Consider the following 16,948-nt stretch of genomic DNA (forward strand, 5'->3'; position numbering starts at 1 on the left):
AGGAGGTTGCCTTCAACGGCCTTTGGGTCAAGACGGACTCTACTGAATGGCCTTCTCTTCTCACTCCTCTAGGCCACCAACGCTTTGTGTCTCATCCTGTCTTTACCGGACGCTGCCGATACCTTGCAAAACAAATTCTCCCACCTGCTCATTGCACTGGTGACTCAGATCTATTTCGTTCTTGGGACGGGCAGGAGAAGCTCCAAGAGGCCAAGTATTCCTACGGACACCCTTCTACATCCCTCTCCTCTGAGGTAGGAAACATCTTGGCAACCATGGAGTTGTCTGGGTGCTGGTAGACCTGACCTGTAACCCTGAGCAAGGCCCTGCTGGTGTACCCAGGCTCCTAATGCATGTGGGGCAAAGTGTACCGAGTCTGTCTCAAGAGTAGAGGAGTGTTGAAGGGTCAGAGGCCAATTTTTCCTCTAGGACCTTCTGTAGGCCACATCCTCTTTGAAAAGGCTCTTTCCCCCACCCGCATGCACGTTTTCAAAACCAGAAGTAACTGGACATTCCATTTTTATACAACGAGAGCAAAGGGGAGCCCCCCATGCGAATCAATGCCCTCTGGAGGTGCTGATCTGAGAGGCTCCCAGGAATTTTCAATTTTCAGTGGGGAAAATGCAACAATTTGGGTGGAGGGAAGGGGGTTCAGGAAGGACTTGAGGTCACAGTAATGGTCTATATGGGCTTACCTGTTGCTTGTGAGTTACTTAATTCCCAAATCTGGTCTGTCCAGCCCAGCTCTCTGCCTGCAAGAGCGGAGAAGGACAGGTAGAAGGATTCCCCAGGCAATCCTTTCCTATTTTCTTTCAAAGGGGCTTGCCTGGTCATCTCCAAGAGTGATGCTGACAGTGGGAGATTCCATTTTGTTGGTTAGAGACACTGGCGTCAAGTGCAGTTGCATCAATCCCAGCTAACTGCCGCTGTTAACAGGGCACCACTTGTACCAGTCACTAATCCAGGCAAAGGATACCTCCAGCAACTTGTTAAAGAGTGGCAATTTGCCGGTAAAATCTATGCCATTGCATTTATGCCAGTGTAAAAGGTCAATAGGATTCTGATCCCACTGGCCCCTTTTCTTTGGTTTTCAATTTCCTTTTTTTTTCATGGACTCCATTCAAGCTGTGGGACCCCTGTATCAATGGGAGTGATCTCCATGATTTCACTTCTCCATGATTTGAAAATATTAAAGGAAAAACACAAAAAATATATGTTTTCACTATGTATTTATCAGAGGCTGTGGAAGATAGGAGGGCCTGGCATGCTCTGGTCCACCGTCATGGACACAACAACTAAACAACATCAACAATTTATCAGAACTGGATTTTTCTGGATTTTCTTTTTCTTTTACCATGCTATGTATAATGTTTGTGATTATCTACAGTTTTCAGTATCCGTAGGAGCTTGGAACCAACCAGCCCCCAACTGGATATAGGGGGCTATATTTTTTTATGAAAAAAGGGGATGCAAGCAAAATCTGAGTTTAATCGTGGCACTCAGCCCTTAATTCTGTAAACCTCAGGAGTATTATCATTCTCTTTTTTCTTTTCCTCCTCTTAAATTAAAAAGAGAGATTAAATTTCTCCTCGATAGAAGCCTATACAGCCTGCAGTCAACCAAACTGAGCATAGCCCACCAGCAGCCCATCCAAGCTTTTCCCCTTCTATTTCTGAAGTCCCAGTCACAGGGCAGAACGGGAAGGGTCACTGAGCAGCAGTCGGCTGGACCAAAATCAGATCTACTAATCACAGGCTTAAGCAGAAGGATGTGCAAGCCGATTTCCTTCAGTGACTCCAGGTGGAGTCAGAGCCGGTGCTGATTGGGCATCCTTCAGTCTCGAGAGATGACGGTCACGTGCTCTGTATGGAGGACTTGGAACAGCATCTAGTGTGGCTGAGAAGGCCAATTCGAGAGTGACCATCCCTTCCACACTGAAGACAAATCCAATCTGTCCCCTGTCCAGCTCCCTGATTTAGCTGATTTCAGGACTGCCTCTTTGCTTCAGCCTGCTGGACAAGGGTCTCTTCAAATTGGGAGAGGCCGTGATGCACCGCCTGCCTCCAGGCTGAACGCTCAGAGGTCAGTGTTTCCCATCTGTTGAGGTCCATTCCTAAGGCCTTCAGATCCCGCTTGCAGATCTCCTTGTATCGCAGCTGTGGTCTCCCTCTGGGGCGATTTCCCTGCACTCATTCTCCATAGAGGAGGTCCTTTGGAATCAGACCATCAGCCATTCTCACGACATGCCCAAGCCAACGTAGATGTCGCTGTTTCAGTAATGTATACACGCTAAAAATTGCTGACACTTCTTCCTTTGTTTCAATCAGCACTACCCTGCAGGCGCTCAAAAACCTCATTGCGTGTGCTGGCTACATCAAGGAGTACAACATCATGGGGATGCAAGGCTGTTGGGAAATGTTGTCAACCCCAGAGAATTACTTTGAAGGCATTTTCAAACTGGTAAGGTAAGAAATTAAAAGTCCAGAGAGCCTGTCGTAGAGGACGCGAGGAGCTCTCTGCAGGAAACCACGGGGTGGGGTTCATGACTACCTCACCTACACTGCTCTCCCTGTTCCATGACTGTCTTTTTTTTCTCAAAAAGGGATCTGCCACCACCTTTTCAGCCTGTTGCCCAACCGTCATAGAAAGTACATTGATGGGACAAGGCCTTCTTTGGGGTGGCACCCTGACACAGAAAGTACCGACACAAGGGCCATTTTATTGGCATTCCAAAGCCAGGCTAACCGTCACCTCTTTCCCTGAGCATTGGTGACATGCTAAGAAATTTGATTGGACTTTTGCCCTTTTTGCCCTCTCCTCCTGACTGGTGGTGGCGCAGCGGGCTAAACCGCAGAAGCCTGTGCTGCAGGGTCAGAAGACCAAGCAGTCGTAAGATCGAATCCACGCGACGGAGTGAGCTCCCGTCGCTTGTCCCAGCTCCCGCCAACCTAGCGGTTCGAAAGCATGCAAATGCAAGTAGATCAATAGGGACCACCTTGGTGGGAAGGTAACAGCATTCTGTGTCTAAGTCGCACTGGCCATGTGACCACGGAAGATTGTCTTTGGACAAAACGCTGGCTCTATGGCTTGGAAACAGGGATGAGCACCGCCCCCTAGAGTCGAACACAACTGGACAAAAATTGTCAAGGGGAACCTTTACCTTTACCTGATTGCTTATTGGTGTTATCAGATATTTATTTATAGAATCATGGAATCATGCAATAATGGAGTCAGGAGGGGCCCAAAAGGCCATCGAGTCCAACCCCCTGCTCAAGGCAGGGATCCAAATCAGAACAGATCTGACAGAGGACTCTCCAGTTTTCTCTTGAAGGCCTCCAGCGCTGGAGCGCCCACCTCCTCCTGAGGTCGTTAGCTCCATTGTCATACTGCTCTAAGAAGGGTTTTTTCCCCTTACATTCAGCCTCAAACTGGCTTCTTGTAGCTTGAATCAGTTGTTACGTGTCCTGCACTCTGGCATGACCGAGATCGGATCCTGCCCCTCTTCTGTAGGACAGCCTTTCAGGTCTTTGGAAAGCGCAGTCCTATCTCCCCTCAGATATCTTTTCTCCAGGCTAAACATGCCCAGCTCTTTCAGTCTTTCCTATTATTTCACTTTAATGTTGGTTTAATATTGTTAGCTTGTGCTGGGCTTTGCATGAAGGGCGGAATAGGAATAGATGGGAGGGAGAGAGGGAGGGAGGGAGGGAGCCCTGGCTTCCATATGCGGTGGATAGTCGAGCTGAATGGTTCTGCATTCTAACACAAGCACACACACCCCAAATTAATGATGGGTTTTTTGCATTTGGTGTTCCATGTCTCCAGGATCTTGTTTGTATTCTCCAAATATCACCTCAAGATGACTTTCAAACAGGCCAACGCATACTTGCGCCGTCCTGATGCCAAGGAGAGGGCTGTAGGAATGGCCTTCTTCACCGAGGTAAGACCTGGAAGCTGGTAATGAATCTGGACCCTTAGGAAACTGGGTGTGTGTGTGTGTGTTGCAATCTGCCAGGGGTTTGCCACATGTGCACATCTGCACACATTTCTACGGAAGGATTTCATAATGTTTTGAAACGGATTGATCGCGAAGCCTCCGATGACTACTATGTGCTAATGTTCATTTATGCTTATTTTATGTCAATTTTTTTCCTTTTTTTATTGATCGTGTCAGTGATTCGGATCTTATCTATACAGTAGGACCCCCTTGTCCACAGGATCAGTATCTGCTAATTCACTTATCCACAGTCTGAAAGTATTAAAAATATTAAAAGGAAAGTCCCCAAAATATATTTCTGTAACAATGAAGTTACCAGAACTGGCCAATAGAGAGAGCCATAGACCATGATATGTATTGCATTTGCTATTATATTAGCCTTTGCTATACATACTGTAATCCCATGTTTTTCAGCATCTGCGGGGGGGGGGGGCTTGGAACCGACCCACACACCCACACAGATGCAGGGGTCCTACAGTACTGCATATTTGCAATTGCTTTTTAATTTCTCTTTTTTTAAAAAAAACGAATTATTTGGAATTAAAAACAGCAGCCAGAATTCTACGGGGAGCAGACAGCGTGGAACCATAATTACACAAGCGGTCCCCACTCTTTGGAGGGATGTCGACGGTGCGAATAATTTCACAAGCATTCAGTGGGTTTTGTTCCATCAAGGAGTGGAGAACACTTTAAAAATATTACTGTTCTGCACACATGCTTTCTTCCAACAGGGCTGTGGCCGGTGCAAGTTGAAGCCAAATACAATCCAGGACAAATAAATTAACAGGAAAGAAAATCCCGTGAACAGGCAAAGTCCAATTGTTAATCACAGCTAGGAAAGGAAAGAGCTGAAATAAGCAGCTGTCCATTTAGGAAAAATAATCAAAGGTTTGCAAGCATTGGTTCTCCAAAGCTACCATGTTTGGTTAAGCAACATACAAACAAGCCTGGTGTTTTAACTCCCGATGATTAACCACCCAAACCAAGCTCTGTAGAACAATATAGGAAGATAACCACACATCCTTTATGGTTTAAGACAGCTCCATTTCCAACTACAATGTTGCTTGCCTTCTTTGGTTCTGTCGTTAAAATTAGGCCCATTGAATGAATGAGGCTGGTCGAGATTTATGTGAGGGCCACTGATTCGGTGACTTTATTTTGGGGACTATCCCCTGGGATTCAGCCCTTTGTTCCTGAGCAATCTAGAGCAACAGAAATGAATTAAATGTCTCGGAGACATAAGATCAGAAAGGACAAAAATCAGGAACGACAAAAATCAAAGATTGCGAACTGTAACCCTTTTTATATCATGTTTTTATTGCTTTCGTTCTCATTTCACTGGTGATTAATGAGAGGCCCTCATTTTTAATACAGTATTCTGTCTTATCTGTGACATCGTTTTAAATGTGCTTCCTTAACATTGCTTTATGTAAAATCATAGAATCACGGAACCATAGCATAATGGGGTCTGAAGGGGGCCCCCAAAGGCCATCAAGTCCAACCACAGAATTAAGGCAGGAACCCAAATCCAAGCAGATCTGAACAGAAGGTGGTCCAGTTTTTCTCTTGAAGGCCTCCAGCGCTGGAGCGCTCACCACCTTCCTAGGTCATGGATTCTATCGTCGTACTGTGAAGTATGTCGTACTGCGAATATGAGAAGTCATATTCAGCCTGTAATTTGGGCTTCCTGTAGCTTGTGTCTCCGCCTTCTTTACCAGTCCAGGTCTTTGGCCTTGCTCATGGCGTTTTCTTTCTCAGCTCCTTTCTTACTCAGAGATCAGCCTCTTTTTCGTGAAGCAAGACATTCTGGAGGTCCTGCGAGAGTGGATGGTGCAACCCAACCCCCTCATGCAGGTCTTCAGTATCCGAGGGCTCGGACACCTTCTGCAGCATCCCCTGGAGGTAACCGGATTCCCTGCAGGAGCTGGAGGGTTTTCCTCTGTAGTGGTGAGGTTGCCGGGAGGAATGGGAGGAGGCCCGCAGATGCAAGAGGTCTGAGATTTAGGGCTCGCCTAGGCGAGCAACCTATGGATTTTAGTCCATGTTCAGGACAGGGTTCGGCATCCTGTAAAGATCAGATTAAAAACCAAGAGCACAGACGATGCTGTATGTGTGCCTTTGGCCCAGGGTTGGCTTCCCTGCTTAAGATCCCTGTTTAATTGCCTCCATCCTTCCTTCCTCTCTCTCTCCCTCCCTCCCTCCCTCCCTCCCTTTCTTTCCTTCAGGATGAGATTCTAGAGCCTCTCCTGCCTCCCTTGATCAGCTGTGCTTCCGATCCAGACTGGAATATCGGCAAAGAGTCCATTAAGACCCTCCAACACATGTTCCAACACCTGGATGTGAACGAATTCGGGTACACGGGGACCGGCCTCATCCCCCGCCTCGTGATGCACTTTAGCGATGTAAGTTCACACTCTGGGGAGCGGCGTGCTTGGTCCCCTGCAAGCAACCGGGCTCGCCCGCCATCTGCAGGAATGGGGCAGCCTATAACAGAGTGTTTTGGTGTCCACAGATCATGCTGCGCAATAGCCGATGCATTTATGAGGATCCCAGCAGGACAGGGGGCGGGGTGGGGCTGCCTCCTTCCGTAGAGGTTACATGCACTCGTGTGCAATTCGGAGCCGTGGACAAGGGCAAGAATCAGCCCCCCCCCATGGCTTATTTTGCAAGCTCTGAAGTTCCACTGGACTGCCTCCTGCTGCTACCCCCCAAGGAAAATTCCTCCTCCCACACAAACAGACCATACAAGGCAGCCGTTCTGCTGGAAGACGAGGGCCAGGCCCCCTTTTGTGTTCTCCCCACTGCCCCCATGAAGTGGGTGTTGGGAAACCAGAGGTGGCCGCTTCGAGTTCCATTTATCCCTGTTTCCCCCTGCGTTTTCCGGGTCAGGTGGAGTCCCTGATGGGAGCCTCAGGTGGAAAAATCGCTGGTTCGCCCCAGCCATAGAAAGGCAGGTCCTGAAAACCAACCAGCCCCCTCCCTCCATCCCCCCCCACCCCCAAATCCTGCTCATGGCTGACTTCCTTCTCTCTCTCTTCTCAGGACGACCATGAATTGCGAGCGGCTTCCGTGGCGCTTTTTGCGATCCTGCTGAAGGGCGTGGACGAAAACAGTAGGAACTCTGTGGTGGAAGATGTCTTGAGAGGCTTCGTTCCCCTCTTAATTTTGCTGGCAGACCCTTGTTCCAGAGAAGTGAGTCGAAAGAGGGGGGCCCATTTCCTGTGCTCTGCTTGATGGGGGGGGGGGCTTGTCTTCTGCACCCAACACGACCAGAGGCAATGGAGGCTTGTGTTTCCCATGCGGTGCGGGTTGCGTCTTGGTTTTTTTTTTTATCCGAACTTTCCAGGAGCGCTCTGATATCTGAACCAAATCCTCAGTGCGGACTAAAATTCGGAGTGGATTCACTGCCCTTGCAAAATCAGAGTCGCCAACCTCCACTGGCGAAAAGCCAAGGGGTTTTTCAATAGGGCAACACATCTGGAAGACAGCCATTGTAAGGAACGTGGCCCTTATTTGTACGCCTTAACAAGCCCCCATAAAGCACAAGCAGTCACAGAAAGCAGGGGAAAGCAGTTGCCTGCCCTCAGTAGGTTGGCTTTGATTGAAGGATCTGGATTATTACAAGACCTGAGACTAAGAAGAATTTATTTTCCTCCCCCAGGGAGGAACAGCTGGAGCTCTTCTTGCTGGCTCATTTCCCCCTGTGCTCAGGTTCTGCTTTAACCCTAACCGTCTTTCGACACACAAGCAAGGGTTTTCCTCCTGTTTTGAGTTATGAGACCCCTGTGAATGAGCTGATGGTGCAGCCCTTTGACTTTTGCCTCCTAAAACCTCTGTTCTGCTAGAACCAGGGTGGTTGGCAAGTCTTTGAGTTCAAGTCCCGAGTCTAAGTCTTTGGTACCAAGTACCAAGTCCCCATTAAAAACAAGCTTCCCCTCCCCCCCCCCCCGAGATACAAGTTGATTCTGAGTCACCGAAGAAGAAGAAATGGAGTCGAGTCTGGTTGAGGTCATGGGTGTGACTTGTCCATCGTGACCGCAGGTCCATCTTGACTTGTGTCCCCATCCATAGCTAGGAACTGAGTCAAAAACGCGCCCTGACGGTTTCTTTCCCCCTTGCTGGTGGCTCTTGTTTCCTTACCTGCTGGAAATATGGTCTGGGTGTACCCTTCCTCAATCCTGACGCATCTCTGTGTTTCTCCTCTGCTCAGCCCATTGGGTAGCAGCTCCACCATAGGTGGAGAAGGTAAGGAGAACATCTCCCTTGTCAGCCACCACGGTTTAAAAAAAATTAAAAAGCAACCTCTGTAACGGGAGACCCGTTTTGCCCTCTCTTTCTCATCTCCACTGGTCCAGGCCGCCAGGAAGGCTCTCTTCAGCTGCGCCGACTTCATGAAATGGGTGGACCTGCCCCAGAACCTATTCAATTATGAAATCTACGAAAATCTCTACGTCACCTACTTAAACATCTGCAAGTACATCGTGAGTAAGACTTCGACTGGCGCTCTCGGGGGTTGGCCCCCTGCACCTCTGCCCAAGTTGACATGGCTTGTCTTGCGTGTGCTGACAGAGAGATCAGACAGCCTTCTGCTCTGGGAAAGGGGAGGTCCTATGGTTTGGGCTGGTGGGGGAACCACCTACCTCACCTTCAGGACTTTCATGAAATGGCTCACGTAGGGGGTATAAAGTATCATTAGGCCAGGAAGGGAGCAACCACCAGAGGTCTGAGAGACCCATCCATCGACCTTGGTGGGCTGGACCTCTTTCTGCAACCCCTTTCTTTTAAAAAGATTTTGTTAAACTGGGAGGCACCCCTCACATCCACCACCACCACCACAACCTCCGGACATGACCGCATCCCCCTCCCACACCCCAGTGAAAGAGGGTTCTTAATTCAGAGATGTGGAGAGACCAGGAGGCCTTAGGGGTGCTGAGCCCCGCATCTGGGCCTCTGGCGTGGTGCGCTTTCCCCACTCCTGATGCGCCAAAAGAGGTTGACTAACAAAGGGGACAAAGTTGAAGGAAACCCATATTCTGACCACCTGCCATTGTGAATTGGCACAGGGGTGTTGTGACTGCTGTTGACTGTTTCCCAGTCACCCTTGTTGATCTAGAGACCGGAGGTGCTGGCCGTGTTTCCCAGTCCAGCCCAGTGACAAACTCGGGGGGGGGGCTAGACTCAACTAGACTCTTCTGCCAATGCGATAGTCAATCTCTTTGCACCAACCCTTTGACCTCCCTAAATTCACTGTCCTTGGAAATGAGAGTCAAGGTTTACATGACAGATAGCACCTTAGAAGTCCTCTTAGTGTTCTAGAGACACGGTTCCAGCATAACTGAGCTGCCGTACTTTAAGCGAAGCCTGTGTTTACATCCAGAGGACCAGCTACAAAACAAAACACAAAGTAATTTACAAACTATGGGAAGAACAAAACACTTTCATGATGAAAACCGGATATTTTAACATTCAAGGAGGGAACAGGATCAGAACAAGACTTTTTTCTCACCTCATATAATTTTCAAAATAATTTGCTTCGTTTGTGCTTGGTCTTCAAGACTGAAACATGGGATTCCTTTGATGTCTGATTTCTCAATCAAAAAAGTCTGCCTAAATTACATCTGTCCCAACAGCAACACACTTCCCACTTTAATCACAGGTTGTTTATAATGTCCGCTTCAGCACTGATTTCTCAATGAATATAAATGTGGCCGTTTTCAATGTGAGGGCTCTAAAATTTTTGCAAAGGAATGCATTTTTTAAGGAAAGTCAAAGCTTTGTTTTGACTGCTTTCTTCTTTTCTTTAGGTATGCAATTATAAAAGCAAGTTTCCAGAAATGCTGGCCCAAATGGTTGACTATCTAAGGAGTAGAAATGCTTCTTTCCGAGAAGCAGGGGCCATATTAATAGGTAATCAAAAACAAAACTCTGGGGATCAATCAGTATACGTAGGGTTGCAGAAGGGGATTTTAGCTGGAACCCTTGAGGGTCCTTGGAGGGGGAGATACAATGCAGTGTGACACAAGCTATCTAAGGGTGTAGCTACACAGAGAAATACGAGTCACTCACGGTGAAGTGACACCAGGCTATTCATATTTTCCCAGTCTGTTCATGTTAACTGGCAATGCAAGGAGAGGAGGAAATGGGCTAAACAGCCTTGTTTGCAGCTGGTTAACATTCCTATCTTGTGGCCCTATAGGAGACAATAGAGAACTAAAGAATGAACTGTAAACAAGCATAGCACAGCAATTCCCTCCTCCTGTTCTTTCATTCCCTGTTTCAGTCTCTCTCTCTCTCTCTATCTTACCTGTACCTTGCACAACAGCATTGGCATCAAATTGTGTTTTTGTTTGTTTGTTTTTAAACAAAAAATTATTTACAAAGTGTTTTTTTTGCTCCCTTCCCCCAAGATTCCCAGTTTGGGCTGGTTTTTAAAGCAAGTAACTTTAAAACACATAGTCAATATTTCCCCACAACTCTGCTGGTCAAAGGAAACAACATGAAGTTGTTTCTCCCACACCCACACACACATCAGCCACTGTGTCATTGTGCCCACCACCAGCACCCCACTTTTCTGCATCAATTCAGGTGATCATACTACCTGAACTGATGCAAATGCAAATGATGCCAAAAAAGTATAAGCCCCAGCAGCAAAGGGGAAAAAAACTATAGATGGGGGTGGGGGATTTCAGGATGATTTGCTTTTGCTTTTATGTTCTGTGTTCAACTGGGGGAAAATGTGAACAAGCCCTTTCCAATCCCATAGTATTTCCCGAATTTTTGTCAACATGGATGCACCAAAAGTGAACACCAAAGTGAGACCAGACTGAAAAGGAGGCATTTTTATACAAATTGGCTACAACAAGTCAAGTGGTTCTTCCTCCGGCAGAATATGAACATTTATTGGCTTAAAAACCTCTAATTATGCAGCAGAAAGACTTCAGGGACCTACAGAGCAGAATTAGCTTTAAGCCTCTCCTCAGTAAACCACCTCTTATTTGTTAATTTACCACAACTAAAACTTGATTGTCTCAATACATGCACTCACAGACTCTGGTAATGAGAAATACCTGTAATTAAAAAGTTCCATTTTACTCACAACTCTTCATAGATTTAAATAAACAGCACTCTGTCGAAAAATAATGACTGAGAGCTGAACTGATTAACTGGCTTGGTGATCTCATCATCCAAGAGCTGTCAGGCTGTCCATTGTATATAGAAGGGGCTAGTTAACCTTGTTATCTGGGCAAAGTATCAAATATTTGACCTCAGGATTTTCTGTTGATCTGCCTAGCATCCAACGCACAGATAATGAAGTCAAATGTGGTGAGCACAGAACAAGTTGAGAATGTTTTTCTGGGTGAGTAAGAAAGCTCTCTGAGGATTCTCATTGTGGGGTAGGGGACAGAGTGACAGACTAGGACTCTGGAGAATAAGATTCGAATCCCCATTTGGCCATTGAAGCTCATTGGGGAAGTGGAACTGGTAAAACATGTCCTTAAATAATCTCGCTTACCTTGAATGCCCTATTAGATTAGCTATAAGTCAGTTCTGACTGGATGGCACAGAACACAAGGAAACTTTATAGCAGGAGACTGTTTCCTTTGAAAAAGCTCTGTAACTTTTCATCTCGGGACTGATTCACTCCAATTGATGGATCCCAATTTTGCCTCCTGTTACTTGCCAGTTGCCTCAGATGGAAGACTCTGGGAGAAACTTGGGCAAAGCTTTGTAGGACAGAGTTGGGCCTACCATGATGCAGCTGTATTTATGACTGGTGCCATAACAAGAAGGATGTAAATCCTTGCTTCTCTCATGCTGACATACAAGGACAAGGGGTTGCACGTGTTTTTTCTCTCCCCACTCTGACTCTGCAATTTTTATGCATTTTCCACAACTGGATAATTTTGTGCAAATGACACGGAACTAGAATCACCATTGTCTTGTTGTGTGGAATTCCAGAATCAGAAGCAGTGGATTGAGTGTTTGCTTCTTTTTTACCAATCATCCCATTTTTCTGTGCTTTCTCCGTGTGTGTGCAAATACATGATGCCTGAAGCTACCTCCCCCATTCCTCCAACAGTCACCCATTCCTCCAGGTTCACAGGAATGGTGCCACCCTTAAGGAAACTAGGGCTCCTTAAGGAAAATGTTGTTGGGGAAAGGACTTCCTCCTGCCCTTTTTTCGACTAAGAAACACCCCAAGTACTCGAAAGAGCAGCTGTGACCAGCCAGCGCCTTCTAGCCTTATCATGAGAGTAGAACAGAGTGACTTCAATGTCCTCCTTCGGAGTTATGAGGTTGCTCTTCATAACTCCATTCATTCACTTATTCACTCATTCATTCATTCATTCACTCACTCACTCACTCACTCACTCACTCACTCCATTCATTCATTCATTCATTCATTCATTCATTCATTCACTCACTCATTCATTTACTCACTCACTCATTCATTCATTCATTCATTCACTCACTCATTCAATTTATATACTGCCCATCTGGCTGAGGCCACTCTGCGCATTTATAGCATAAAATGAAAAATACCAATATCCAGAAATTAAATCGTAAAAGTACAACTCAACTATGTAGAAAAATAATAATACAAAATCAAAATCATAAAATTTAAAATACATTCTAAAAATCCCTGAACATTTAGATATTTCATGTATTCCCGAAGGCTCGAACTTAAATATAAACATTTCAATGGGCAGCCACTATCCATCGTTAGCTTCAGCGTCAAGAGGCCACCGTGCCCTTTTCCTGCCCGCCCCATCCTTCTAGAAAATATGCATAGGTCTTTCACCTGGCAGCCTTGTTTTTTCAAGCTCGCTGGCAACACCGACCGTTTGATCTCTTCCTCTTCCAGCGCTCCGAGAGCTTCAAGGCGACTGTGACGCGGCCGTGGCCAACGCGGCCGTGGAGTCCATTGAGGAGGTATTTCGACATTGCGGGCAACGGATCAGCCCGCAGATCGTCCCCAGCCAACTCATGCTTTTGCTGAAAAACAACATGGCCAAGCGGCCCTTTGAGACAAGCAAGAACTGAGATGCCCGGAAGGAGGACTTTGAAGAGGGCAGGCAAGCAGGACGCAATATTCCCCTCGGCTCAGGGTGCCACGGGAGAAGTCCCTGGAACAGCCACGGGGAGAAGGCCAGACGGACGTCCTTCTGCTGCTGGAGAGAGCCTTTCTGGAGAACCAAGACGACGGAAGGCCACACAGCTATGAACAACAGCACATGGAGAGGGCTTTGTGGTGACCACCACAGATCTAATGGCCACATGGCAAAGGCCCTTCCCACCTCTATAGATTGATTAGTCCCATCATCCCATAGAAAACAATAAGCTATGTACAAGATGGGTGCAGGGCGGTCATCTCGTACGCAGAACAAAAGAACCAGAGATCTTTATTATCAATAGATGGTCTGTCGAACAGCATTAAAAAGAGAATAAAAAGCTCCACTAGCATCTAAGAATTCCAGAATTGTCGTATTTCTTTCAGCAGAAAGGGGTCCTGTTTGCATGTCACACCAAACTTGCAATGTTGGCTTAATAAGCCAGGATGTGTGCAAATGCTGGGTTCCCGCATGTGATGGCTTCCTTGCTGTTTCTCCCTGCACAAAGCAAACCAGCATTCCGCACCTGGCCAGGGCTTCCCCTTGTGTGTGAGAATTAGGAGATCTGGTGCTGCTTCCAAAAAGTCAAGGATGCTCAAGTCAAAACTGGTGTCAAGCTGGATTCTGATCCTGGTTTGTTTGGGAGGAAACTAAGCCTAGTTCCCAATTCACACAGAACAGGTAGCTATCTTATCGGTGTCTTCCCCGTTTTGTTTTTCTACTAACCCAATGGGAGGAACACAGTTGAAGTGGGCTGTGTGTACTCACATTAATACTCCATGATGGCCTGATATCTTATGGATTTCCTTTATGAAGCACAGATGTTATTTTATGGTGGAACGTGTGGGGTTGTTTCTAGAGTTTTCTCTTTTTTTATGGGTTGGTTGCTTTTCATTGGGTCTAATTTTCTTGTTCCACATCATTCCAGGTGTCTGACAGGCAAAGAGACTAAACTTAATCTTTTGAAAGTTAAAAATAAAATAAAATAGGAGCCAATGGTTGTTGTGGGTTTTTCGGGCTCTTTGGCCGTGTTCTGAAGGTTGCTCTTCCTAACGTTTCGCCAGTCTCTGTGGCCTGGCCTCTTCAGAGGACTGGAGTAGCACTCTGTGCTCTGGTGCTGTTTGTTTGGGAGTTGGGTATTTATAGCTATTGGGTCAGCTTTTGTCCTTTTCAGGAGATGTGTGATTATGGTGATCACTGAGAAAAGTTAACAAAACACAGGGACCGTCTTTCCCACAGTGGTCCAGAGAAGGGCCCCCGGGAAGCCCGTATACAGGGATGGGGATTCAAATCACAGGACTTGCTGTCAAGTCGAACTTAAGTCACACCAGGGACTTGACTCGGACTTGATTGATGTTCCTTTTTTTCTTTTTTCATTGACTCAGACTTGACTCATGACTCAGGATCAGGCTTATTTTCAATAGGGACTTGGGATGACTTGCGACCAACGACTCAGACTCGGGACTTGGACCCAAAGACTTGCCAACATCCCTCCCCAGAAGCAGGCTTAAGGAGAGTGGCTCTCCTTTGAGGTTGCAACTTGGAAGTTGCTGATCATCATCACGAAAAATTGCACCGATAGACTTATTGTCCACAAATTTGCCCAGTCACCTTCTAAAACAATGTCAATAGGTAGTGATCGAGGCTAGTTTTGACGGATTTTTGTTTAAAAGCAAAAGTGAAGGATTCTGGGCGTTTTAGTCCCAGAACATCTGGGGACCTAAGGTTGGGAACCAATGATCTAGAGCTAGGAAACCTTGGAAGAGGAGGGGGTTGTACCGCAGACACATGAATCCCTCAGGCCTGATAGTTGGCCAAAGGATTCTGAATGTCATAGGCCAAAAGAGAGAGAGAGAGACACTGTAGTGTTTCTGAGCTTTGTGGAAACCATCAAGGGGCAAACATGGGCCCGAGGTGTGATTGAAGACAGCTTCACATGCTCTTGGCAAAGTTATCAGCCCTAGCTTTTGTGCAGCCCATTGCTCAAAACTGACCCAGCATGACCCCAGTTACCTTCTGAGCCTTGATAAGATCAAAGCCAATAGTGCATAAGCTGGGAATCAAGCCTGAGAACGAGATCTGGCTCGAGGAAATGTGACTCCACGCTGAGCCATATGCAGGTTATGCTTCAAAACACAGCAGTTATGTTGGAGAGTAAGCAGACTGCCCTGCTCCTCCCACCAAAACACAACACACAAACACAGTAGAAGGGCTAAGCTGGAAGATTTGAGTGGAGATGTTTCTTAGCCTTTGCTTAACGTGATGTAAAGGAAAGCAAGAATTGCTCAAGGAAGGATCATTTGATGAAGAAGCTGCAGTTTTAGAAAGCAAGGTCAAATCTACTATAAAAGCAATTGGAGGAAATAAATTGCTGAGAGTAAATGGGATACCAACAGAGTTAACTAAGCTATAGAAACTAAGTGTCCCAAAATCCTAACAAGAATATGTCAGTAAATATGGAAAATGAAACACTGGCCCACTGGCTGGCAATGTTCAATACGCATTCCAGTCTCAAAGAGAGGAAACACTAAGTATTCCTGTTACTGTTTTTCCATCACATTAACTTCTCATGCAAGCAAAGTGACACTCAAGATTGTAGTAACAGAGACATTTGCCATATATGAAATGAGAAATGCCTTGTGTTCATTACTGTGCTGCTCAGACTGGTGCAATTCAAGAGAGAAGTGTATATGATAAATCCTTTATCATGTTGACACCAGCATCAAAAGTGCTTACTTTTGCCAGCACAAAAAAAACCCCAATCCATACCTGTTTTTCATCTGCTTGTAACTGCTTTATTCCCACGGACAGAAAGTGTACATATATACAACACTCACCTGGCCATTCAAGTGTATTGTTACAATCACCGTGATTCACAAATTCCTCAAAGTTACCGGTTTCTGGAACCCTACTCCAGCCTCACGTGGGCAAGAGTACTTCACCTGCAATTCCTGTTGATGTCGACGGACAGCTGCCAGCCCTGCATTTTGAATTTCATCTGGCATGACTTCCTTGGGGTGGAGCCTGAAACACGAGCAACAGAATGACAAAGAAATAAATAAAATAAACATAACAAAGAAAGAATACTTTTGGTATCTCAGCGGTCTTGCACAGCAATTGACCAATATTTCTCATGAGAAAATTACTCTAAAAAAGAAAGAAAAGGAAAACACTGTTAATTACAAGAAACTGGAATTTTCTCAACTGAAAGTTACTTCCAAGATAGAGGAAAGCTGCCAATTCCAAAAAAAATGGAAAAGCTGTTAATTCCAAGAAATGGGAAAGAACCTTCCTTGGAGTTTATTCCCTGAGAGCCTTCTCAGAGGCCAGCATCTACAGGAGAAAGGATCTTTTCTCCTGCCAAACGTGGGTAGGGAGACTTAATTCCAAGGGGGCGCATCGGGTGCCCCCGCTAATAGCTTTTGGTGGGGGGCAAAATCTGTCCTGTTCACTTAAGTCTTGGTGGGTAGAGTGGTTTTATTGTACCTGCTGTATTTGCTCTGACCCATGGGCTGCTAATGCCGGCTTTATTCTGGTTCTTTCTCTTTCTCATTTTATCACACATTTAACGTCTTCCTCATACTGACATTTTACGGAGATGTTGTTTCCTGCTCCCTCGGCAGAAAGCTGATGAGATTTTAAAAAGAAAGTATATATACTCTTATTTGGGCAGATTCAGTGTGAATGAGGTATCAAGTCAAGAGATGAAAACAACTTATTTAAATATATATATTGGTTTCACCTCTTGACTTGATACCTCATTCACACTGAATCTGCCCAAATAAGAGTCTCTTCTAAGAATGTAACATGTGGGCGTCTTCTCTTTGAGATGAAACCAGTT

General features: G+C 46.1%; 1 protein-coding gene across 1 annotated transcript in view; it reads left to right on the forward strand.

The window, feature by feature from the left end:
* LOC110080494 (maestro heat-like repeat family member 5) overlaps window positions 1–16,249 on the forward strand; it is a 52,017-nt gene extending 35,768 nt beyond the window's left edge. The window contains exons 16-25 of the mRNA XM_078384099.1: window positions 73–254; window positions 2,328–2,465; window positions 3,823–3,937; window positions 5,753–5,896; window positions 6,220–6,396; window positions 7,037–7,186; window positions 8,350–8,475; window positions 9,799–9,901; window positions 11,286–11,351; window positions 12,861–16,249. Of these exons, the coding sequence (XP_078240225.1) occupies window positions 73–254; window positions 2,328–2,465; window positions 3,823–3,937; window positions 5,753–5,896; window positions 6,220–6,396; window positions 7,037–7,186; window positions 8,350–8,475; window positions 9,799–9,901; window positions 11,286–11,351; window positions 12,861–13,039 (1,380 nt within the window). The 3' untranslated portion in view covers window positions 13,040–16,249. The remainder of the gene's footprint in view (window positions 1–72; window positions 255–2,327; window positions 2,466–3,822; window positions 3,938–5,752; window positions 5,897–6,219; window positions 6,397–7,036; window positions 7,187–8,349; window positions 8,476–9,798; window positions 9,902–11,285; window positions 11,352–12,860) is intronic.
* The last annotated feature ends 699 nt before the right edge of the window (window positions 16,250–16,948 follow it).

Source organism: Pogona vitticeps, chromosome 2, assembly GCF_051106095.1.
Source record: "Pogona vitticeps strain Pit_001003342236 chromosome 2, PviZW2.1, whole genome shotgun sequence".
Taxonomy (NCBI): domain Eukaryota; kingdom Metazoa; phylum Chordata; class Lepidosauria; order Squamata; family Agamidae; genus Pogona; species Pogona vitticeps.